The 25,683-nt window shown below is 46.6% G+C and overlaps 1 protein-coding gene across 2 annotated transcripts in view; it reads left to right on the top strand.

Moving 5' to 3' along the window:
• Positions 1 to 9,581: 9,581 nt before the first annotated feature.
• The window catches only part of FXN (frataxin), a 39,577-nt gene continuing 23,475 nt past the window's right edge, over positions 9,582 to 25,683 (top strand). The window contains exons 1-2 of one of the 2 annotated variants that reach the window (XM_007969431.3): positions 9,582 to 9,790; positions 20,156 to 20,253. In XM_007969431.3, the coding sequence (XP_007967622.1) occupies positions 9,626 to 9,790; positions 20,156 to 20,253 (263 nt within the window). In that variant the 5' untranslated portion in view covers positions 9,582 to 9,625. The remainder of the gene's footprint in view (positions 9,791 to 20,155; positions 20,254 to 25,683) is intronic. The other variant, XM_007969430.3, reaches the window with a different exon arrangement.

The following is a 25,683-nucleotide window of genomic DNA, read 5'->3' as shown; positions in this document are numbered from 1 at the left end:
ACTCGGGAGGCTGAAGCAGGAGAATTGCTTGAACCCGGGGGGCGGAGGTTGCAGTGAGCCAGGATCGCACCACTTCACTCTCGCCTAGGCAAAAGAGCAAAACTCCATCTCAAAAAAAAAAAAAAAAAAAAAAAAAAAGCAGGGAATGGAGAGCAAGCAATTAACCCCCACAGATGGGAGACAGCTGTGCCCCCCTTAGGCTGAACCACTCTGAAACCCCAAAATAACCCTTTCCAGAGTCCCAGGCCCCCAAACATGGACGTTTTCTACTGGACAATGCAGTCCCACAGAGGGATCTAGGCTGATCTTAAAGTGGTTTTCCAAGTAAAGGCAGTTGTCTCCCCGTGAGGCGAGGGTGATCAAAGTTCCTTTTCCTTCAACGCCTATCAAGCCACAACCTGTTTTAACAACACACACATAAATTAGCTCAGTTCATCAACAAGATCACCTCTCAATAGCAGATGTAGTAGGTAGAAGGATAGCAACAAAGATGCCAGCTATACTTTCATGTGGAATTCCTGACCCTATATTCTGGTGCCATATTGCCAAACGCAAGAGAGAAGGCAAGAAGGGTTCCTCCAGCAAGGGGCACATCAGGTCCCTGAGCACTGGAAGAAAGTAGTGATGGGATTGATAATTGCATCAGGTTAGGGGCAGAGAAGAGAGCTGGCCTGCAGTGATGGCCAAGGGTGAAGGAAGGGGTATTGGCTCCCCTCTTGTCCCCTAACTCTTGTCAAGGCCACCCACCCCTCTGTCCTGCCTAGAGTGTGAAGGGAGGCGCCCAGCTCATCTGCAGGGTCCTGGCTTCTCGGTCATCTGCACCAGCCTGCAGTCCCCTGAAAGCCCAGACCTGGATGTGTGTGCCTGGCCAACCAAAGTGGCCCCAGGAGTGCCCTCTGCCCTCCGTGACCACAGGTGTATAAACATGCCTCTTAAAAGACACCATGACCAACCATGAGGCCAACTGTGGGGCTAGTATTCGCTAATGTCTGTGTTTTGCACATAGTAATTCACTTACTCCTCATGGAAATCTCTGAGGTAAAGAAGTATTTGCTTTAATTTACAGATGAAGAAATTGAAACTCAGATAGGTTAAAAATAGACCAAGGACACACAGGTAGTTGAGGGGCAGAGCAGGGATCTGAACAGTCATGAAAATTATCTAAAACTTTGAAGGCAAAAAGATTGCTTCGGATATTTAATTCAAACTTAGACCAGAATAGTGGTTCTCAACCAGGGGCAATTTTACTCCTTAGTGGACTTTTTCACAATGTCTGGAGGCATTTTTGATTGTCACAATTGAATGGGAGAGCAGATACTACTGCCATCTAGTGGGTGGAGACCAAGAATGCTGCTAAACACCTTACAATGTATGGGACAACCACCGCAACAGAGAGTTAGCCATGTGCTGCTTAACAACAGAGATACATTCTGGGAAATGCATCATTAGGTGATTTTGTGATCTTGCGAACATCATAGAGTGTACTTAACCAAACCTAGATGGTCTAGCCTACTATACGCCTAGGCTATACAGTCTAGCCTACTGCTCCTAGGCTACAAATCTGTACAGCGTGTTACCATACTAGGTGGTATAGTCAATTGTACTACAGTGGTAAGTATTTATGTATCTAATATATCTAAGCACAGAGAAAGTACAGCAAAAAAATATAATCTTAGGGGACCATTATCACATATGTGGTCCATCACTGACTGAAACAGCATTATGCAGCACATGACCAGGAGAAAACATCAATACATAGTCACCATTGAGAAACTCTGTTCCAGTATGATGTGACTATGCTTGACCTATTATTTGCTATTAATTAGGTTTCAAGAATGTCAATTTTTAGAAGACAATAAACAAAAATTAAAATTAAAATTAAATAAACAGCAAGCACGGCGGCTGACGCTTTTAATCCCAGAACTTTGGGAGGCCAAGGCAGGTGTATCACCTGAGGCCAGGAGTTCAAGACCAGCCTGGCCATCATGTCTCTACTAAAAATACAAAAATTAGCTAGGCATGGTGGCACATGCCTGTAATCCCAGCTACTCAGAAGGCTAAGGCAGGAGAATTGCTTGAACCTGGGAGGCAGAGGTTGCAGTGAGCCGAGATTGCACCATTGCACTCCATCCTGGGTGACAAAACTCCGTCTCAAAATAAATAAATAAACAAAAAAGAAAAGAATGTCAACTTGCAGAAAACTGGTAAGATGCAAATGACTCTTGTCTAAGAAAATAACCCCAAAGATGATAGTTTTATAGACCTGAAGGACACTACCCAGTTGTATATCTCACTTAGCAATCTTACTCTAGAATGCTCTTTTTATCACTGACTATATAGAGCAGTTTCTTCCAGCTTCCTTTAAACCAGTTTGCCTTCCTGCTGGCTCCCTCTTGTATTTTGCTAGGGCTGCCATAACAAAATACCACAGACTGGCTGGCTTAAACAACAGAAATCTATTTTCTCAGCGTTCTGGATAATGGAAGTTAAAGATCAAGGTGCTGGCAGGGTTGAGGCCTCCGAGGCCTCTCCCTGTGGCTTGCAGAGGGCTGCCCTCTTGCTGTCTCTTCCTGTGGTCTTTTCTCTGTGCACATGTGCGCCTGGTGTTTCTGTCTCATTTTATAAAGACACCACACCTTTCACATTAGGACCTACACTTAATACCTCATTTAACCTTAATTACCTCTTTTTTTTTTTTTGAGACGGAGTCTCGCTCTGTCACCAGGCTGGAGTGCAGTGGCGCAATTTCGGCTCACTGCAACCTCCGCCTCCTGGGTTCAAGTGAGTCTCTTGCCTCAGCCTCCTGAGTAGCTGGGATTACAGACACTCGCCACCATGCCCAGCTAATTTTTTTTGTATTTTTAGTTGAGACGGGGTTTCACTGTGTTGGCCAGGCTGGTCTAGAACTCCTGACCTCAAGTGATCTGCCCATCTCAGCCTCCCAAAGTGCTGGAATTACAGGCATGAGCCACCATGCCTGGCCAACCTTAATTACTTCTTTAAAGGCCTTATCTCCAAATACAGTCATATTCTGAGTGTCCTGGCAGTTAAAATTTCAACCTATGGACTTTGGGAGAACACACTTCAGTCCATCAAACCACTCTAATTAATTAATCTTTGATGAATGCTCACTACACATTTGCATGAGAATTACGTTTTTAACTTTTTGAAAATTATGCTTTGCAAATACATTTGTCTGAGCCCAAAAAGTCTACTTGTTTCTACTATACTATACTTCTTGCATGCTGCACAGATAGAGCCAATTCACCGAGACAGCAGTATTGCAGTAAAGAAACAGTTTAATCAAGGCAAGGCTGGCCACATGAAAGACAAGAGTTTAGTACTCAAATCAGTTTCTCTGAGAACTCAGAGGCTACGGTTTTTATGGATAAGTTGGCAGGCAGGGAGTTAGGGAATGGGTGCTGCTGGTTGATTGGGGATAGAGCATGGCAAAGAATCCTCATGTGCTGAGTCCACCATAGGGTGCTGGCCACAGGACTGGTTGAGTCATGAGTCGCGAGTCCAAGTGAAGTCAGTTGGTATCCAAAATAAATAGTGATGTTATTTACAAGAGCAAATGGGGAAGTCATGAATCTTATGACCTCCAGCACATGACTATAGGAAGGCAAGCTATGCCTACATCTTAGCAGAATTCAGATCCCTCCCATACTCCTCATCTTGTGGCCTCTCATTAGTTTTAAAAAGGCAGTTTCAGTCCCCGAAAAAGGAGGGGCTCAGTTTTAGGGAGGGACTATTACCATTCTTGTTTCAAAGTTAAACTATACACTAAACTCCTCCCACAGTTAGCTTGGTGTGGCCTTTTTTATATGCCCAGAAATAAGTGAGGACAGCCAGCCTGTGAGTCAGAAGCAAGATGGAGTCAGCCGAGCTAAATTCCTCTCACTGTCATCACCTTTACAAAGGTGGCTTCATTAGGTATATTCATGCAAATTCCTTAGTTAACACAAAGAATGAGTCTCTAAAGGCTATATTTCAGATACATCACACGCTTCTTTCCTCTTGTTCCCTCAAACAGTAACCAAGAAGAGTATTTTTGTACAAGAGAGAGGGGCCTCTGCCTGAAGCTCCCTTAATCTGTCAGATCACAGATCAAAAGCCATCACACACTACCCAAGGGACCCTGCAGGGAGCCACTCTCAGAAAATACACCCAAACCTCCTTTTTTCTGGCCACTGAAACGTTCAATAATTAGCTCATTATCTAAATCATGTATGTGTTTAATATTTATTGACTTTGGAATTATTGATTACTTTGCTGAGTATCTTATGAATTTAATTTATATTAATATTAAGGCGATGTATCAAATTGCATTCCAGAGTGTGGATTTGACTCCAGTGCCATACTCAGTCTCCCGGGACGTACAGCTGTTTCTCTTCCCTCATTATAGAAAAAAATTGCCCTTGGCAAATGTCAGAGAACATCCTTTTATCAATCTCTCTTACCAATCAATCCAAGCAAACGCAGTGGGCTTTCTTTTCCCCAGAGCTGAAGTCACCTCCCGGCAGGAAGTTGAGTCTTTAGGCTGAATCACAGCACTGAGCTGAAGCCCGGGGCTAAGCAAGCATGAGTGAGAATTTGGAGACTTAAGGTTTGGTCATCTGTAGAGGATTGGGTTTTGGTTTTTTGTTTTGTTTTGTTTTTTGGTGCCCTACAAGGTTTCTTTCTCACTGCCCTTCATCAGGTAATATGCCCTGCCCCCTGAACTGGCCAATTGTGTTACCCCATTCCCTTAGCAACAGTGATTGCTACTGAAGAAACAGGAGGCCAACAAAGAATATCACTCACTCACCAGTAGAGTGTCTATGTCAGAGATATTAGATAAACAGGAAAATATAATTACACTGCAGGCTGTGGAAACACAGAGAGGTACCCAAGGCACATCTGTGGGAATATGGAAGTTTGGTTTCCTAAAAGGATTCTGGAGGAGGTCACCTCTGACATCTGAGCTGAGTCCTACAGGATATGGAGAAAGTAGCCCCATGTTCCAGTTACTATGGCTGTGTAATAAATTACCTAAAACATACTGGATTAAAGCTGTGAAAACATCTTTTCTGCTCAGAGATTCTGTGGGCCTGAAATTCAGCTGGAACACATAAGGCATACCTTGTTTCTGCTCCATGATGTCTAAGGATTCAGCTGGAAGACTGGGAGGCTAGAGGCTGGAATTATCTGAAGAATGACTCATTTACATGTCTACTGGTTGACCCTGGCTGTTGGCTGAGGGGGCCTCAGCTCTCTCTACATTGTCTCTCTACTTTGGCTAGTTTGGATTTCCTCAAAACATGACGGCTGGTCCCCAGTGTCAGCATCCCAAAAAGAGGGAGTGCCGGACACAGTGGTTCACACCTGTAATCTCAGCACTTTGGGAGGCTGAGGTGGGAGGCTGCTTGAGTTCAGAAGCTCAAGACCAGCCTGGGCAACATAGTGAGACTCTGTCTCTACCAACAATTTTAAAAATTTTAAAAATTAGCCAGGTGTGGTGATGCATACCTATAGTCCCAGTTAGTTAGGAGGCTGAGGCAGGAGGATCACTTGATCTCAGGAGGTCAAGGCTGCTGTGAGCTATGACCACAACACTGCACTTCAGCCTGGGCAACAGAATGAGACTCTGTTTCAAACAAACAAACACCCAAACAAACACACACACACACACACACACACACACACACACAGAGGGAGTTAGGAGGAAGCTGCATCCTTTTTAAGACCTAGACTTGGAAGTCACCGAGCATCACTTCTGCAGTACCCTATTGGTTGGAATAATTATAGCCCCGACCCGAATTCGAAGGGAGGAGAATAGATAACATCCCTGGGTGAGAGGAATGTCAAAGTCCCAAACAGCATATGACATACGACAAATATTGGTGTGGCCCTCTTTGGAAGATCCAATCTTCCATACCGGGGAAAGGGATGGAAGACTAAGGAACATCATCAGGGATAGCCCGAGAGGGAAAAAGCATCACTTGATCTAGGAACTACAAATAGTTTGGAGAAGCAAAGATGTCTAGATGCCTCCCAATATGCAGAGTGGGGTGTACAGAAGAGAGTGGTAAGGGCGCTGGCAGAGCTAAGGTGGGCAAGAAAGCTTCCTCTGTCATACTAAAAAAGCTGGAATTTATCTTGATGGTGGTGAAAGCGGAGGGCTATGGTTAGATTCACATTTGAGATTTAGATTTTTAGATTTAAAATGATCACCCTGGTGACACTGGCTTAACTCACAATTTTGCCCAAGGCCTATGCTACTGCAGTGCTTCTGAAACTTTAAAGCACATTAGAATCACCTGGAGGTCTTGTTAAACCATGGAATGCTGGGCCTCGAAACCCCAGAGATTCCGATTCAGTAGGTCGAGAACAGGGCCTGAGAATTTGTATTTCTAACAAGTTTCCAGGTGATGCTGAGGCTGCTGGCCCAGGGACCATATTTGAGAATCATTGCCCTATGATAAATCCTATCAAAATATCCTAATGGCAGAGCATGGCAATTCTGGTGAAATCCTCCCCTACCCCTAACCTGACAGCTGTTAGGATCTGCCTACCTGGGGCTAAAAGCAACCAAGAGAGGAACAGGTACAGTGTACTAGAGGGTCCCTCAACATCTTTGCCCATGCCACAGTGCCCCAGCTTCTTACCAAGTGTGCCTGATTCCTCTTGACTACCTCCAAGGAACTGGAGAAGGACGAGTTCTTTCGAAGCCTTCATCTTCTCTGATCTGCTACTCTAGGTCTATTTCTTTGGCCAAAAAGTTGGGGCAATGATACCAACTTTGCAGGCAGCTGGAGCATTTGCTAGTGGCCTTTCTATGTCAGAACTTGCTAAGCATGCTGGCTAATAACGATACAACAGGGGCGCGGTGGCTCACACCTGTAATCCCAGCACTTTGGGAGGCCGAAGGGCAGATCACCTGAGGTCGGGAGTTCGAGACCAGCCTGGCCAATAGGGTGAAACCCCATCTCTACTAAAAATACAAAAATTAGCCAGGCATGGTGGTGGGGACCTGTAGTCCCAGCTACTCTGGAGGCTGAGACAGGAGAATTGCTTGAACCCAGGAGGTGGAGATTGCAGTGAGCAGAGATGGCACCACTGCACTCCAGCCTGGGCAACAAAGCAAGACTCTGTCTCAAAAAAAAAAAAAAATAATAATAATAACTAATGACGCAGCTCTCTCTGAGTATATAATGCAGTTCTGATGATGTGAGGAAGGGCCTTACTGTTGGTGTGGCAGAGTCTGAGACCACGGCTGGCAACGAAAACACTCCCCGTTGATGCCTATGGGCTCTCCCTTTATGGCTTCAAGGAGGGCTTCTCAATCTTGGCAGTATTTTGGACTGGACACTTCTTTGTTGCACAGGTTGGGGGCTGTCTTGCACATCACAGGACGTTTCATCCCTGGCCTCTACCTCCTAGATGCCAGTAGAACACACCCACCCCACAGCTGCCCATTTTGATAATCAAAAGCATCTCCAGATACTTCGCAGGGGGAAAATGATTTCTCCAGGCCTGGCATATACATAACAGTATTTAAGCAGCTGCCTAGAATTAAACACAGAAAGATGCCTCTCATCCAGAACGCCCTGGACCACCTCTTTGACAGGCAATCAGATCCTCACCTCCTCCACCCTATTTTTGAAGGCCCTGTGCCAACGCCTGTTCTTCCATGAATACTTCCTTGGTTCCCCCATCCGTAGCTCTATATACTCCCATTCAACACTCATACCTGTTACATTCCTCTTGACATTTGTCATTTAGCATCCTAAGTATGTAAATATGTCTCTCTTCACGATTCACAAAGTGGCTTTGGAAGAACTTTAGTACCTTCCCATCTCTGCCATGAAAAGTGTACACGATTCACATTTTCTTTTTTTTTTTTTTCTTTAAGACAGTATCTTAGGCTGGGCGCGGTGGCTCAAGCCTGTAATCCCAGCACTTTGGGAGGCCGAGACGGGCGGATCACGAGGTCAGGAGATCGAGACCATCCTGGCTAACACGGTGAAACCCCGTCTCTACTAAAAAGTACAAAAAACTAGCCGGGCGAGGTGGCGGGCGCCTGTAGTCCCAGCTACTCCGGAGGCTGAGGCAGGAGAATGGCGTAAACCCGGGAGGAGGAGCTTGCGGTGAGTAGACATCCGGCCACTGCACTCCAGCCTGGGTGACAGAGCAAGACTCCGTCTCAAAAAAAAAAACAAAAAAAAAGACAGTATCTTGTTATGATGGCCAGGCTGGGATGCAGTGAGTATTCATTCATAGGCACAATCTTGGCTCACTGCAGCCTTGAGCTCCCAGGCTCAAGTGATCCTCCTGCCTCAGCCTCCTGAGTAGCTGAGATCACAGGGATGCACTACCACACTCGGCTCACATTTGACATCATCTAAAGCATACATAAAATGTGAAGAAAACTTTCACAATTTGCATCCTTTTGTAATATGTAACGGAAATAAAATTCTCTTTTAAAATCTATCAACAATAGGCAAAGCACGGTGGGTGGTTCATGCCTACAGTCTCAGCACTTTGTGAGGCCCAGGCGGGAGGACTGCTTGAGCCTAGAAGTTCAAGACCACCATGGGCAACATAATGAAACCCTTTCCACAAAAAATACAAAAATTAGTTGGGTGTGGTGGCACACACCTGTAGTCCCAGCTACTTGGGAGGCTGAAATGGGAGGACTGCCTGGGCCCTAGAGGGGGAAGTTGCAGTAAGCCAGAACCGCACCATTGCACTCCAGCCTGGGCTACAGAGTGAGACTCTGTCTCAAACAAACAAATAAATGAGGCGGGTGGATCGCGAGGTCAGGAGATTGAGACCATCCTGACTAACACGGTGAAACGCCGTCTCTACTAAAAAAAAAAAAAAAAAAAATTAGCTGGGCGTGGTGGTGGGCGCCTGTAGTCCCAACTACTCGAGAGGCTGAGGCAGGGAGAATGGCGTGAACCGGGGAGGCGGAGCTTGCAGTGAGCCGAGATCGCACCACTGCACTCCAGCCTGGGGGACAGAGTGAGACTCCGTCTCAAAAATAAATAAACAAACAAAATCTATTAACAATATTTATTGTGCACTTAACAGGAACCATGCCCTGTCCAAAAAAACTTTACAGGGCTTAACTCATTTTATCCTTACCACAATCCTATGAAGCAGGAACTTTTATAAACTGCATTTTATAAACAAGGCACAGAGAGGTTAATTAACTTGCCCGTTGGTCACACAGCTAGGAAGTGGGCAGAGTACAGATTTACACAAGGCATCCGTCTCCTGGTCCCACATACCCAACTGCTGTAAACCCATACCGGCGGCCAAGCAGCCTCAAGTCGTGCATGCACCCACTTCCCAGCAAGACAGAGCTCCCAAGTTCCTCCTGTTTAGAATTTTTGAAGCGGCGGGACACCAGGCTGTAGTCTCCCTGGGGTCAGGGGTCCTGGTTGCACTCCGTGCTTTGCACGAAGCAGGCTCTCCATTTTTGTTAAATGCACGAATAGTGCTAAGCTGGGAAGTTCTTCCTGAGGTCTAACCTCAGGCTGTTTCCCCACAGAAGAGTGCCTGCGGCCAGTGGCCACCAGGGGTCGCCGCAGCACCCCGCCCTGGAGGGCGGAGCGGGCGGCAGACTCAGAGCAGCATGTGGACTCTCGGGCGCCGCGCAGTCGCCGGCCTCCTGGCGTCCCCCAGCCCGGCCCAGGCCCAGACCCTCACCCGGGCCCCGCGGCCGGCAGAGTTGGCCCCGCTCTGCAGCCGCCGGGGCCTGCGCACCGGCATCAATGCGACCTGCACAACCCACCACGCCGTGAGTATCCGCGCCGGGAACCGCCGCGGGCCGCACGCCGCGCGTCGCACGCCTGCGTAGGGAGGTGCCGCGCACGCCGTGGACGCTCCGGGGACGCGCGCCGGTCTAGCTTACCCTGCTAGGTCTCAGGGCAGTCCGGCGGTAGCGGCCTTGCAACTCCCTTCTCTAGTTCTCCCGGTTGCATTTGCACTGGCTTCTGCTTTCCAATGGAAAAGGGGACATTTTGTCCTGCAGTGCGACTGCAGCGCACGGCACGGGCGAAGGCAGGGCAGGCTGGTGGAGGGGACCGGTTCCGAGGGGTCTGCGGCTGTCTCCATGCTTGTCACTTCTCAGCGATAACTTGTTTCAATAATATTAATAGGTGGTATCTGCTAGTATATACATACACATCATGTGTGTGTCTGTGTGTATCTATATATAACGTGTGTGTGTGTGTTGGCGCGCATGGGCGCGCACATACCTAGTATTTTTAAGGCTAGATTTTTTGAACGGAATGCTTTCCTGGAGCGAGGTGAAACTTTCAGAGCTGCAGAGTAGCTAGAGCAGCAGGGTCTCTGGCTTCTGGAAAATGACCCGACCTTTATTCCAAATTCTGCCCCACTCCGCAGAGCTGTGTGACCTTGGGGGATCCCCTAACCTCTCTGAGACGTGGCTTTGTTTTCTGTAGGGAGAAGATAAAGGTGACGCCCATTTTGCGGACCTGGTGTGAGGATTAAATGGTAATAACATAGATAAAGTCTTAAGAACTTCAAGTTAGTTCCCCTTTCTTCCCTTGGGCATACAAAGAAATATCTGGCCCAGTTATGCCACGACTTGAAAGGAGGAAACCCAAAGAATGGCTGAGGGGATGAGGAAGATTCCTCAAGGGGAGGACGGGGTATTTAATGAGGGTCTTGAAGATGCCAAGGAAGTGGTGGAGGGTGTTCCACGAGGAGGGAACCGTCTGGGCAAAGGCAAGGAAGGCGGAAGGGGATCCCTTCTGAGTGGCTGGGCATGTATTAGGGGAGATGAAAGAGGCAGGCCAAGTCCAAGCCATATTTGTGTTGCTCCCCGGAGTTTGTACTTTAGGCTTAAACTTCCCACTTACACGTGTTATTTGGCCCGCATTGTATTTGAAACAGCTTTGGGATTGGTTGCCAGTGCTTAAAAGTTGGGACTTAGAAAATGGATTTCCTGGCAGGGCGCGGTGGCTCCTGCCCATAATCCCAGCACTTTGGGAGGCCTAGGCAGGTGGATCACCTGAGGTCAGGAGTTCAAGACTAGCCTGGCCAACATGGTGAAACACTGTCTCTACTGAAAAATACAAAAAAAAAGAAGAAAAAGAAGAAAGAAAGAAATGTTAGCCGGGCGTGGTGTCGCGCGCCTGTAATCCCAGCTACTCGGGAGGTTGAGGCAGGAGAATCACTTGAACCCGGGAGGCGGAGGTTGCATTGAGCCAAGATCGCCCACTGCACTCCAGCCTGGGTGACAGAGCAAGAATCTATCTCAAAAAATAATTATAATAAATAAAAATAAAAAATAAAATGGATTTCCCAGCATCTCTGGAAAAATAGGCAAGTGTGGCCATGATGGTCCTTAGACCCCCTCTAGGAAAGCAGACATGTATTTCTTGGCTTCTGTGCACTACCTGAGCTGCTGCGTGTTGGGCTTCCACCCTGCCTGTGTGGACAGCATGGGGTGTCAGCAAAGTTATTTTTTCTGTTGTTTTTTTTTTGAGACGGAGTTTTCCTCTTGTTGCCCAGGCTGGAGTGCAGTGACTCAGTCTCAGCTCACTGCAACCTCTGCCTCCTGGGTTCAAATGATTCTCCTACCTCAGCCTCCTGAGTAGCTGGGATTATAGGCTAATTTTTTAGTAGAGATGGGTTTCTCCATGTTGGTCAGGCTGGTCTCGAACCCCCAACCTCAGGTGATCCGCCCGCCTTGCCCTCCCAAAGTGCTGGAATTACAGGCGTTAGCCACCGCATCCGGCAATCAGCAGAGTTTTTAATTTAGGAGAATGACAAGAGGTGGTACAGTTTTTTGGATGGTACCTGGTGGCTGTTAAGGGCTGTTGACTGACAAACACACCCAACTTGACGCTGGCGCCCAGGAGGTGGACACAGGGTTTATGGATAGATGGTTAGCAACCTCTGTCACCAGCTGGGCGTCTTTTTTCCATACTGAATTAATCACATTTGTTTAACCTGTCTTCCACAGTTCCCTTGCACATCTTGGGTATTTGAGGAGCTGGGTGGATGGCAGTGGCAACTGGGGCCACCATCCTGTTTAATTATTTTAAAGCCCTGACTGTCTCGGATTGACCCTAAGGTCCCCTTGGTCTCCAAAATTCATCAGAAACTGAGTTCACTTGAAGTCCTCTTCCCCACCATTTTCTCTATCCCTTACATCTACCTCTAGAGCAGCTGTTCAACAGAAACAGAATGGGAGCCACACACATAATTCTACATTTTCTAGTTAAAAAGAAAAAAATATCATTTTCAACAACATATTTATTCAACCTAGTACATACAAAATATTATCATTCCAACATGTAATCAGTATTTTAAAAATCAGTAATGAGGCCAGGCACTGTGGCTTACGCCTGTAATCCCAGGAGTTTGGGAGGCTGAGGGGAGTGGATCATCTGAGATCAGGAGTTCAAGGCCAGCCTGGCCAACATGGTGAAACCCCATCTCTACCAAAAAGTAGCTCGGCATGGTGGTGGGTGCCTGTAGTCTCAGCTACTCAGGAGGCTGAGGCATGAGAATCACTTGAGCCCAGGAGGCGGAGGTTGCAGTGAGCCAAGATTTTGGGAGACTCTGTCACACGCACACACACAAATTAGTAATTAGATATCTTACATACTTGTGTCACACACACAAAAATGTGTCACACACACACACAAATCAGTAATAAGATATCTTACATACCCTTTCATACTCATATACTTCCAGCATATCTCAATTCACAATTTCCAAGTAAATGCTCGATCTCTATTTAGTTTTATAAAATTGACAATTGAAAATGATGGTTCACATAGTCAAGTTGTTCCAAACACACTTAAATGTCTCCTAGGCCGGGTGTGGTCACTCACACTTGTAATCCCAGCACTTTGGGAGGCCGAGATGGGCGGATCACCTGAGGTCAGGAGTTTGAGACCAGCCTGGCCAACATGGTGAAACCCTGTCTCTACTAAAAATACAAAAATTAGCTGGGTGTGGTGGCGGGCGCCTGTAATCCCAGCTACTCGGGAGGCTGAGGCAGGATAATTGCTTGAACCTGGGAGGCGGAGGTTGCAGTGAGCTGAGATCACACCACTGCACTCCAGTCTGGGCGACAGAGCGAGACTCCATCTCCAAAAAAAAAAGGAAAAAAAAAAGTCTCTTAATAACATTATTACTTTATTATCACCTCAAATAATTAAAATTAAATAAAGTTGAAAATCCAGGTCCTCAGTCCCATTAGCCACATTTCTAGTGCTCAGTAGCCACGGGGGCTGGTGACCACCACGTGGAACAGCGTATTTAGTGCCTGATCATTGGTTCTCAGATCTGGCTACTCAGCAGAACCAAGAATCCACAGAAATGGCTTTTAAGAGCACAACCCCAAAGTCCCCAGCCCCAACCTTACTTACCCGGAGGCTGGGAAGGACTCTGGTTCCACAAGGCAGCCTGTGTTTTTTGATGGAGGGATGTGACAGGGGCTGCGTCTTTAACGTTTCCTCTTAAATACTGGAGACAGCTTCGAGGAGGAGATAACTGGATGTGTCTTAGTCCATTTTCTGTTGTTTGTAACAGAATACCTGAAACTGGGCAATTTGTATGGTAAAATAATGTTTTTTTTATTGCTCTGGAGGCTGAGAAGTCCAAGGTCCAGTCCCTTCTTGCTGGTAGGGACTTTGCAGAGTATTGAGGCGGCACGGACGTCATATGGTAAGGGGCTGACTGTTACCTCTTTTCTTTTCTCATAAAGCCTAACTAGTTTCACTCCCATGATAACCCATTCATCTATGAATGGATTAATCCATTCTTGAGGGAAGAACCTTCATGACCCAGTCACCTCTTGAAGGCCCTACCTCTCAATACTGCCACGTTGAGAATTAAGTATCAACATGAGTTTCAGAGGTGACAGACATTCAAACCATAGCATGCTGCCTCTTAAATAACTCAATAAGCTCCTGTGGCATCCACTTCTGCATGCCTTGGACAGCTTTTAGACATCTATTTTCCTAGAGGGACAAGACCATCACCTGTGATCCTATGACCTTTTGGCTTTAGGCCTAACAAGCAGGTTATACTGTCACTCACTTTCAAATCATTTTTATTGTCTTGCAGACAATTTACACAAGTTTCCACATAGAAAAGGATATATAAATATTTATACTGCTGCCAGGCACGGTGGCTCACACCTGTAATCCCAGCACTTTGGGAGGCCGAGGTGGGTGGATCACCAGGTCAGGAGATTGAGACCATCCTGGCTAACATGGTGAAACCCCATCTCTACTAAAAATGCAAAAGAAAAAATTAGCCGGGCATGGTGGCAGGCGCCTGTAGTCCCAGCTACTTGGGAGGCTGAGGCAGGAGAATGGTGTGAACCCGGGAGGCAGAACTTGCAGTGAGCTTGCAGATGGCGCCACTGTACTCCAGCCTGGGCGACAGAGCGAGACTCTGTCTCACAAAAATAAATAAGTAAATATTTATACTGCTTAAAAACTAATAATAAATGCTATGGTCTGCATGTTTGTGTCACCTCATCATTCATATGTTAAAACCTAATCACTGAAGTGATATTAGGAGGTGGGGCCCTTGGGAGGTGATGAGGTATGAGGGTGGAGCCCTAATGATTGGGATTAGTGCCCTTCTAAATAGCCCAACGGAGCTTGTTCACCCTTACACAGTGACAAGGCATCATCTATGAACCGGGAAACTGGCCCTCGCCAGACACCAGAGCTGTTGGTGCATTGATCTTGGATTTCCCACCCTCCAGGACTCTGAGAAGCACATTTCTATTGTTTATAAGCCACCCAGTGGCTGGTATTTTGTTATAGCATCCCAGACTAAGACAAATAACAAATACTTGTATCCCTGACACCAGGTTAAAAGATAGAATTTACTTGTTCCTCAGGAGGCCCTTGTCTTCACCCCATCACTGCCCCATCCTCCCTAGAGGAATCTGCCAGCCCGAATTCTGTTAATCATGCGCTCCTTTTCTTAGAGTTTGACCTCCTCTGTATCTCCCCCAATCCATGTATTGTTTATATACAAGGTGTTCTGCCGTATCTGTTCTGCTGTGGCTTGCCCCCTTTTGTTCAACACTGTTTTTGAGCGTCATCTGTATGGATGCATGCAGTTGTCATTTATTTGTTTTTACTGCTGGATAGCGTCCAATTGGGTGAATATATCACACTCTATGTCACACTCTTCCCAGGCTCCTTTAGGTGACATTTGGTTGGTTGCAGTGTTCTGTTATGATGGTGCTGCTGTGACTGTTCTTGTGCATGGACAGAAGTTCCTTTCAGGTGAATTTCTCAGAATGGAATTGCTGGGCAAAGGGCCAGCCAATAGTCAACTCATTTGATGCCAAAAGTGGTTGTACCAGTTCATCCTCTCCCTGCGAGGCATAAGTCCTGATTCCCTCTTCAAGTGCTGTGGTTTGACGGGGCCGGGGGCGACAAGGGGACACCTGGGAAGGAAAGCTGGGCTCCTTGCTGGCCACCCAGGCCAGTCCTTACCAGGGGATGGGCAATGATTGGGTCAAGTGGTTCCTGACCCATGGGCCTGAGACTTTAGGCCTAGAAACTACTATTTCCTCAAATGCATCCCATGAGCTGGCACTGTGTGAGCGAGCACACACATCTGAAGACTCAAGCTAGGCAAGCCTACCATGACTTGTGGTCCAAGGGCTCACGGGTGACCTGGAGTTAGAGGGAGAGGTGGCCACCGGGTGGCTTTAGAAAGAACACTCATCCTGGCCAGGTGTAGTCACTCACGCCTATAATCCCAGCACTTTGGGAGGCCAAGGTGGGTGGATCATGAGGTCAGGAGTAAGACCAGCCTGGCCGACATGGTGAAAACTCGCCTCTACTAAAAATATAAAAATTAGCTGGGCATGGTAGCACACGCCTGTAATCCCAGCTACTCAGGAGGCTGAGGCAGGAGAATCGCTCGAACCCGGGAGGCAGAGGTTGCAATGAGCCAAGATCATGCCACTGCACTCCAGCCTAGGTGACAGAGTGAGACTCCGTCTCAAAAAAAAAAAAGAAAAAGAAAACACTCATCCTATGACCTTGACCTCCAAGCTTTGCCTCCCTCAAGCAGAAAGAACAGAATGGAGCCTCCCTCAGGCAGAGGCCGACGTTTGCCTCTGACCTAGGTCTCCATGCTTTTGTTCAGAGCCTGAACACCCTCAGGCTCTGTACTTGGGGTATTTCTGTTCTCTTGTTTTATGCTTACGATTGTGAGGTTTGTTGTGAGTACCATGATCCCTTCCTTCAGAGGAGTAAACTGAGGTTCCAAAAGATTTAGCAGTTGCCCAAGGAATATTAAACTGACAAAAGCAGGTAGGATATAAAGCAAGGAGTATTTGGCAATGGTTCTTTTTGATGATTAAAAACAGCCGAAGAAAGACTTTAACTTGTGCCTTTGAATGAGTAACCTACATTTGACCAAACCTCCCACCAATAACAACCATCAAATCTCTATTAAACTAAAAACACACACACACAAACAAAAACAGCTATTGTGAAGGTATCAGCGACTAAGACAACTAAGGTTTGAGGGGCCAGGATCCTGGAGATTTGGGAACTTCCCGGAGGTGCGCCTGACGTTCTCAGACGCTTGTCCTTGGATGTTTTGAGCACTGCTCTGATTGCTGGGAAAACAATTCCTTCCACTGGGCACACACTCTGGGGCCAGACAGCTTGGGTTCAATCCCAGCTCTGCCACTTAATGTCTCTGTATCTGTGTAAGCAAGTTACCCTTTGGTGTGTCAGTTTCCTCATCTGTAAAACACAATCGTTGATCCTGATTCGTTAAGATTCTCTACTTGTGAATTTGCCCACTTGCTAAAATCTGTTCCCCCAAAATCAGTACCCCTGGCCCTTTTGTGGTCGTTTCAAAGATGTGTGCAGAGCGGCAAAAAAATGTGAGCTCCTCTAGGCTCATGTTCCTAGCCAAGGTTCGACAAAGTGCTGCCCTGCCTTCTTATTTCAGCTGTCATAGTGTAAAGAGCGTCCTTTTCACAGTCTGGTTAATGCCATGTTTTTCACATTTTTATGCTGTTTTCTGGTGATTTCTCTGTTAAAATTGTCTCTAAGTGTAGTGCAAAGTTCAGCACGAGGAGGCTGTGATGTTCGTTACAGAGAAAATGCGTGTGTTAGAGAAGCTTTGTCAGGCATGAGTTAAGGTGCTGTTGTCCTGAGGTCAATTAATTTGTTGCTGCTGTTTGAGACAGGATCTCCCTCGTTGCCCAGGCTGTTGGAGTGCAGTGGTGTAATCATAGCTCACTGCAGCCTCTACCTCTCTGGTTCGGCCTCCTGAGTAGCTGGGACTACAGTTGCACCCCACCACACCCAGATGTTTTTGATTTCTTTTTTTTTTAGGTGGAATTTTGCTCATCGCCCAGGCTGGAGTGCAATGGTGCGATCTTGGCTCACTGCAACCTCCACCTCCCGGATTCAAGCAATTCTCCTGCCTCAGACTCCTGAGTAGCAGAGATTACAGGCACATGCTATCACACCTCACTAATTTTTGTGTTTTTAGTAGAGACGGGGTTTCACTATGTTGGCTAGGCTAGTCTTGAACTCCTGACCTCAGGTGATCCACCCACCTCTGCCTCCCAAAGTGCAGGGATTATAGGCATGAGCCACAATGCCTAGCCTCATGTTTTTTATTTTTCAAGTTGAAATGAGGTCTCTCTATGTTGCTCAGGCTGGTCTCAAATTCTTCAGCTCAGGTAATCCTCCCACCTTGGCCTCCCAAAGTGCGGGGATTACAGGTGTGAGCTACCATGCCCAGCCAAGATCAGTGTTAATGAATCAACTATATATTTCATAAGGTGTCTTTAAACAGAAATAAGGTTATATATTGATCAATTGGTAACAATATTGTAACCAGCAGCTTACGGAGGTCGTGGCCTTGTATTTCTCCTGTAAATAATTTGCTCGTTGAGTGTTTGTGGCAACTTTGTAGCACATAACTATTGAGAATAAGGATTGTAATAAGAGTACGTCCCTCACAGGATTGTAATGAGGACTGAGTCCATTTATGTAAAGGCTGAGAGCAGTGTCAAGCAGATGGTGAACACTCTAGAATGTGCGATAGCTCTAACAGTAGTTATCATGGCTGCCCTCTCACTTCTTCAGAGCCATGTGTTTCTAAGGTCTGCGCTCTGCCCTAACCTCCCACTCCACTGTCCACCAGCCCGTTTCCTTCTCCACTCACTTCCCAGCCCTGTGCCTTCTGCCTTCCCTTTTCTGAGTTTGCTAAGGGTACTGCTGGCTCAAGAGCAGTAACAGTCTCTCACCTCTTCTCTCCATGGCAACCAGTGACCTTTGGAGAATGTAAATCTTATCTCCAATCTCTTAAAGCCCTTCAGTGCCTTCCCAGGAGGAGGTCCAGCTGAGGTCCTTGGCAAGACCCAGGCCACCTCCGCCTCCCTCCATCAACTCCCCTGCATCTCTCCACTCCAGCTGTACCACTCTTGCACCCCACTGGCTCTTGTCTGATTATTTCCTTCATCTCCCCAGCTGGTCAGCAGAGCTGGTGGTAATCAACTCAGACCCTGTCGCCTGGATGCTCAGCAGTTAGGGACTAAAAAAAAATATCAACAGGTCACATTCTCTCCTGCAGATCTTGCTAATAAGATCTGTCAGACAGCAGTCAGCAGTCAGAGCCAATCTTCTGGACTTCAGCAGGCTTCTGCCTCTTACTATTTCCTGTTGCTTCTCTTAGTGACCTTTTAAGAGCATTGTGGATGCCTCCCAGCCTCCTGCTAACCACTCTGTAACCTGAACAGCCTGCGGTAGCCCTGCCCTGCAGACCTTCCTGATGTGATGGAAATGCTGTGTCTGCACCACTAGCCACATGTAGCCACAGGATTCTTGAAACTGGTGGTGCAGTTGAGGAGCTGACTTTATTTTACCTCATTAAATTTAAATGTAAATAGCTACATGTGGTTTGTTGGCTAGCCTATTGGACAACACGGGCTTAGAGAGACACAGGGAGACCTCACTGTAATGCACTAAAAGGTCAAAAAAAAAAAAAAATCCTAAGAAATATTCCTAAAAAACTTTAACATAGGGCCGTGTGCGGTGGCTCACGCCTGTAATCCCAGCACTTTGGGAAGCTGAGGAAGGCAGATCACTTGAGGCCAGGAGTTCAAGACCAGCCTGGCCAACATGGTGAAACCCTGTCTCTACTAAAAATACAAAAAATCGGGTGTGGTGGCGGGCACCTGTAGTCCCAGCTACACGGGAGGCTGAGGCATGAGAATCACTTGAACCCAGGAGGCCGGGGTTGCAGTGAGCCAAGATCGCACCACTGCACCCCAGCCTGGGTGACAGAGTGAGACTTCATCTCAAAAACAAAAAACAAAAACCAGGAAAAAAAAAAAAAAAACACTTTAGCATGATTATGTAACCAAAATACGGGTTAGTTGTTCACTGGATGCAGAGTCCAATTAACAACAGCAAGGCCTGGTACCAAAAAAAAGTGAATTTATTCCGAAACTAGCTTGGGTAAAGGGTACAAAGCGTCCTGCCTTTCTTTAAAAGTGCTGCTTCCGCTTTGAAGCAGAAAGTGGACACTTTTACAAGGTAAGGGGGGAAGTGTGCAAGGGCAAGCAGGGGGTCCCTCTGCTACTTCTGTGCCTACTCTACAGGACAGTTGACTTGGCACCTTCCTGGTTAGAAATAAGCTGTAGCAGTGGCCAAGTGGGCATGCTTTCAATATGCCCTCCCAGTGAAAGAGAGTCCTGAGGCAACCCCCGAGGGTGGAAGTTCCAGGCCACCACCCACTGGAAGGGAAAGTTCTGTGGTGGGTTTGCTTTGGTCTGCAAATCTGCTGGCAAGCGGAGGAGAGATCTGTGCTCTGGAAGAGCACACAGTTAGAAAAGCTGGCCCTGCAGGGAATGTGTGGTGAGGGGGAGGTGAAAGTTTATATTTGCATTTCTGAAGGGCTAAGTGGGAAACCGCAAACCAGGGGAGAGGAGAAGAGAAAAGAGGAGACTTTTTTTTTAGAGAAAAGTAACGTATTCCCTTTTTCTTAGAAAAAGTGGAGCACCCGGTTATAGGCACTCTTGAATGTAGAAGTAGCAATATATAAATTATGCATTAATGGGTTATAATTCACTGAAAATAGTAATGTACTTCTTAACTTTGACTTTCAGAGTTCGAACCTCCGTGGCCTCAACCAGGTTCGGAATGTCAAAAAGCAGAGTGTCTACCTGATGAATTTGAGGAAATCGGGAACTTTGGGCCACCCAGGGTAAGATAAAACACCTTCCACTTCATAGGTATCTTCCTCCCTCCTTCCCTCCCTCTCCCATTAGAACCTGGTTTTCTTCCTGAGCAGCAATGTGACTGAGTATCCACCACATTCTTTTTAATGAAATAGTATTAGATCGTATGGATGCGACATAATCCATTTAACCCATCCCCTATTGTTGGACATTCAGGTTGTTTCCAGAGTTTCAATATTATTTTATTCAAGATCCTAATAGTTAGGGCAAGCCATGCCGCTATCACAAATAGACCCAAATATTTAATGGCTCACACCGATAATGTTTGTGTCCTCCTCTCTGGGCAGTACAAGGTTGGCATACCTTGTGAAGTGAATTAGGAACTACACTCATTCCAGCTTCCAGTTTGGTCCTTATCTGTCAGTGCCTTACTATCTTCTGCATTGTTGAGTCTCATTCACTTTATCCAAGTTCCATTTGCCAGAAAGGGCTAGAAGCACAGAAGGGCTGGAAGTGGCATTTGTTCCTCACTCACAATCTGGTGGGAAGAACTTAGTGGCGTGGACTTAGCTAACTAAGGGAGGCTGGGAAATATAGTCTAGCGAGTGCCCTGGAAGAAGCCAGCACTGCATTCCCCATGGAAAGCTGTCAGGCACGGCTACAGTCTACCCCTGCCAACCAGTATCTGCATGGACCCTCCTTCCACACTCAGATGCATTTATCCCCAGCCCCAAGAGAGCCAACCGATGCCTGTGTGGTCACCACAGCCACCTCCAAGTCCGAGATTTCCAGGTGACATGCAGTCTCCTCTCTGTCAGCTTTAGTAATGGCTTCTTCAAAACCCACACACAGACACAGACAGACACACACACACACGCACACACACAGACACACACGATGGAGAGGGGCAGGATAACTGCAGCCGTAACTCCATTCAGAAAAGAGGCACAGTGCTGACCACCCGCAGCCCTGGAGACTTGCTGGGCAGCACTGGGTCAACCTCTGCCCTGGCAGAGGAGCATGTTCCTCCAAAATCCCTGCTTCAGCTTCCTGGGGGGCTCCTCCTTCTCCTCCTTGTCTGTTATTTTCCTTGGCCACAGGGGAGGCAGGCAGTGGGAAGTGTGCCCTCCTCAGGGGTGAGCAGCCTTCACAGCCCACTTCCTGCTGATAACAGTTTGGGGTTCCACAGGCTGTTTTAAGACTCCAATCAGCTATTTCAGGCCAGACTCATTTTTTTTCTCTCTCTCTCTCTGTTGTTTTGTTTTGTTTTGTTTTGTTTTGTTTTGTTTTGTTTTGTTTTGTTTTTTATGAAATCACACCCTGTGACCCAGGCTGGAGTGCAGTGGTGCAATCTTGGCTCACTGCAGCCTCTGCCCCCCGGGTTCAAGCAATTCTCCTGCCTCAGCCTCCTGAGTAGCTGGGACTATAGGCATGCAGTGCCACACCTTGCTAATTTTTGTATTTTTAGTAGAGACGGGGTTTCGCCATGTTGGCCAAGCTAGTCTCAAATTCCTGACCTCGGGTGATCCACCCACCTCGGCCTCCCAAAGTGCTGGGATTACAGGCATGAGCCACCGCGCCCAACCCAGACTCATTTTTCTTTGAGAGTAGGCGTTTCCCAAAAGCAGGTTTCTGATCTATTCACTTTCAGGCAGTCCTATGTGCCAGGAACCACATCCAAATTTCCTCCCTGGATGGGAGCCTCAGGCTGCCTTATCTCCTTGCATGCCCCCATGCCCCGCTCTCAGCCTAAGGGCAGGTACCATGAGGTCATGTTAAACAATAAGATTGGAGACCAGCAATGCCCTCAGCCTGTGTTTTGCAGCTGGACTGGGTCTCTTGTTTTGGCTCAATGGGAAGCCTTTGCTGTTCAAAGCCTTAGCTTCTCTGGCTGAGTGCAGTGGCTCATGCCTGTAATCCCAGCACTTTGGGAGGCCAAGGTGAGCAGATTACCTGAGGCCAGGAGTTCACTCACGACCAGCCTGGCCAACATGGTGAAACCCTGTCTCTACTAAAAATACAAAAAATGAGCCGGACGTGGTGGCGGGCACCTGTAATCCCAGCTACTTGGGAGCCTGAGGCAGGAGAATCGCTTGAACCCGGGAGACAGAGACTGCAGTGAGCCGAGATCATGCCATTGCACTCCAGCCTGGGTAACAAGAGCAAAACTCCATCTCAAAAAAAGAAGAAGAAAAAAAAAGCCTTAGATTCTCCCTTTGACTTTCCACATTTGTGCAGCCTTTTATCTCCAATGCTCCATTTCATTCCATCTGCTGGCTTACTCTTTTCTTGTCACATCTATTAAAAACAGTAAGAAGCCACCCGTATTCAGGAACATTCTAACTGTCCCCAGAGCTATATGCTCAGTAGGCTTACCGTTGACCCTCCAGGTTATCTGAGACTCAGATTTCCAGAGGGCTTTGCATGGCTCACGAGGTCTAAAGAGCCTCTGAGCCTCCCAGCCTGCGGTGTCTGTTCATTGACTTTGCCACAGTCTCAAAGGGGCACAGCATGCTGCATGTTTGAGTTTTTTGCTTTGGTGGCATCCATTTCCAGCCTCGGCTTCCAGCATTCCTCCCCCAACAGACTCTCTGTCGCTTTCTCCTTACTCCTTCTGGCAGTCCTGGGAGGTTGCATAGGGCCCTTGCAGGATGCCCCAAGTCCAGCTCCCTCTGGCCTGTGGGAAGCACACCCTTGACCTGCCATGTGTAGGAAGACAGCCCACTTCTGCCAGGGCCCAGCTCTCTACTGGCAGGCAGCACCTTCCAACCTCTTCACTTTGGACTTTATAACTGTCAGGTATAAAGTCAGTTGTGTCTTTATGTTTCTCAAATTCTTCAACACATGTCAACCAACCTCTCCTACCCATTCTCTCCAGCTCACTCTCAAAACACACCCTATCTGTCCAGCTCACTCTCAAAACACACCCTATCAGGCCAACCACTCCTTTTAAAGGACATCTCCTCACCAATCCAGTCAGGTAGCCTTCCCCACATTGTATCTTGGAAGTGGGTGATGGACTGGGTGGGGAAGAGGGTCATATGGCCAATCTGTATGTCTTACAGTAATTGTCTAGCAGCCCCTGGTGTCTTACTTGAGGCCCCTTGGAAACTTTCAGATAGTGGAGTTGTCTGTTACATATCTTATAACCTACAGATATTAATATGTCCTCACAGGGGCACAAAAGCTCTTACAAGGATGTTTATTATAATAATACTTTTATTGTTATAATTTACATGCCATAAAACTGACCATTTTAAAATGTACAATGCAAGCGTTTTTAGTATATTCACAAGGTTGTGCAGCTATCACCACTATCTAATTCCGGAACATTTTCATTACTCCAGAAGGAAACCCTATTCATATTAGCAGTCACTCCCCCATTCCGCCTTTCCCTAAAACCCAGCAATCACTAATCTACTTTCTGTCTCTGTGAATTTAAAGTAATTTTAAATTTGAAAAATAGTATCTGTAAGGAAATGTGTCCAGTCACAAGCATACAGCTTGATGAATTTGCAAAAAATTGAGCAGTCCCGTGAACATACCCTGTAAGCTCAAGACATAGAGTGTTACCAGCCGCTGCAAGCAAGCTGCCTGCTCACTTCTAGCCGTTAACCCCTCCCTCTCTTCCTTCTAGTCATTAACCCCTCAGAGTTTAACTATTCTGATTACCAATAGCATAGGTTAGTTCTGCCTGTTTTTTTACTTTATATAAACTGTCTCATTAAGTATAAACATGTTTGTGTATACTTGTGTATTTCTTTCTATCACAATGATGTTTGTGAGATTCATCCATACGGTTCCTATAGACAATTCTATTTTGCAGTGCAGTATTCCATTGTATGAATATACCATAATTTATTTATCTATGGTATTACAAAGGAGTACTTGGACAGTTTCCAGTTTGGGGCTACAGGATAATTATGATACAAATATTTTAGTATAGTACATGTCTTTTGGTGAACCTGGCCACACATTTCTGTTGGGTATAGCCCCTAAGAGTGGAACTGATGGGTCATAGCATGTAAATGCATTCAACTTTAGTAGATACTGTCCAACAGTTTTCCAAAGTGATTGTCCAACTTACTTGCCTATCAGCAGTATCTGAAAAGTCTAGTTGCTTCTTTTCTTGGCCAGCTCTTTTTTCTTTTCTTTTATTTTACTGTAAAGACAGGGTTTCACTTTGTCACCCAGGATGGAATGCAATGGCGCCATCACAGCTCACCGCAGCCTTGACCTCCCTGGCTCGGGTGATCCCTCCCACCTCAGGCTCCTGAGGAGCCAGAACTACAGGCATGTGCTACACCCAACTAGTTTTTTTAATTTGTTTGTAGAGATGGGGTCTCTACGTTGTCTCAGACTCCTGGGTTCAAGTGATCCTTCTCCCTTGACCTCCCAAAGTTCTGGTATTACAGGCATGAGCCACTGCACCCAGCCCATGGCCAGCTCTTGATACGATCTGTCTCTTTCTTTTCTTTTTTTTTTCTTTAATGTAAGAAGTGTTAAATAATCTTTTTTTGATATTACACATAAACCACACTAAAATGTCTTTCAGTAAGTAAAATGACCCATTTTAGATACAGAAAATTCTAATTGGATTGGCACAGTTAAGGCCAAAAATATAAAGTTGACATTGCTACCTTATCTTCAGCCCTTGCCTTTAAGAGGCAAATGAACACAAAATACAAGTGAATCTTGCTAGGTTCTGAGACAGTGAAGGAATTTCCTCCAGTATTTAAATATATTTACATAACCAGTTACATAAATCTAAATATAAAAAAATCTCCAATAGATTTTAAGATGGCATTCACCATCTTTGTGAAAAGTTGAACATTACTAATGAAATCTGATCATATCTTTAGAAGTAATAAACTGATAGCATTTACTGAATCAGAGTAACTTGGGTTTTTTTGTGTTTTTTTTTGTTTTGTTTTGTTTTTTGTTTTGAGATAGAGTTTTGCTCTTGTTGCCCAGGCTAGAGTGCAGTGGCGCCACCTCGGCTCACTGCAACCTCCGTCCCCTGGATTCAAGCGATTCTCCTGCCTCAGCCTCCCGAGTAGCTGGGATTACAGACTCGCCCCACCATGCCCAGCTAATTTGTATATTTTTAGTAGAGGCGAGGGTTCACCATGTTGGCAAGACTGGTCTCGAACTCCTGACCTCAGGTGATCTACCTGCCTCAGCCTCCCAAAATGCTGGGATTACAGGCGTGAACCACCACGCCCAGCCTTTTTTTTTTTTTTTCTTCTTTTTTTGAGACGGAGTCTCACTCTGTCACCCAGGCTGGAGTGCAGTGGCACAATCTCAGCTCACTGCAACCTCCGCCTCCAGGATTTCAGCGATTCTCCTGTCTCAGCCTCCCAAGCAGCTGGAGACTATAGGCGTGCACTACAAGCCCAGCTAATTTTTGTATTTTTAGTAGAGACAGGGTTTCACCATATTGTTCAGGCTGGTCT

The sequence above is a fragment of the Chlorocebus sabaeus genome, chromosome 12 (genome assembly GCF_047675955.1).
Source record: "Chlorocebus sabaeus isolate Y175 chromosome 12, mChlSab1.0.hap1, whole genome shotgun sequence".
Taxonomy (NCBI): Eukaryota; Metazoa; Chordata; class Mammalia; order Primates; family Cercopithecidae; genus Chlorocebus; species Chlorocebus sabaeus.
This window is presented reverse-complemented; position numbering and strand designations above follow the sequence as displayed.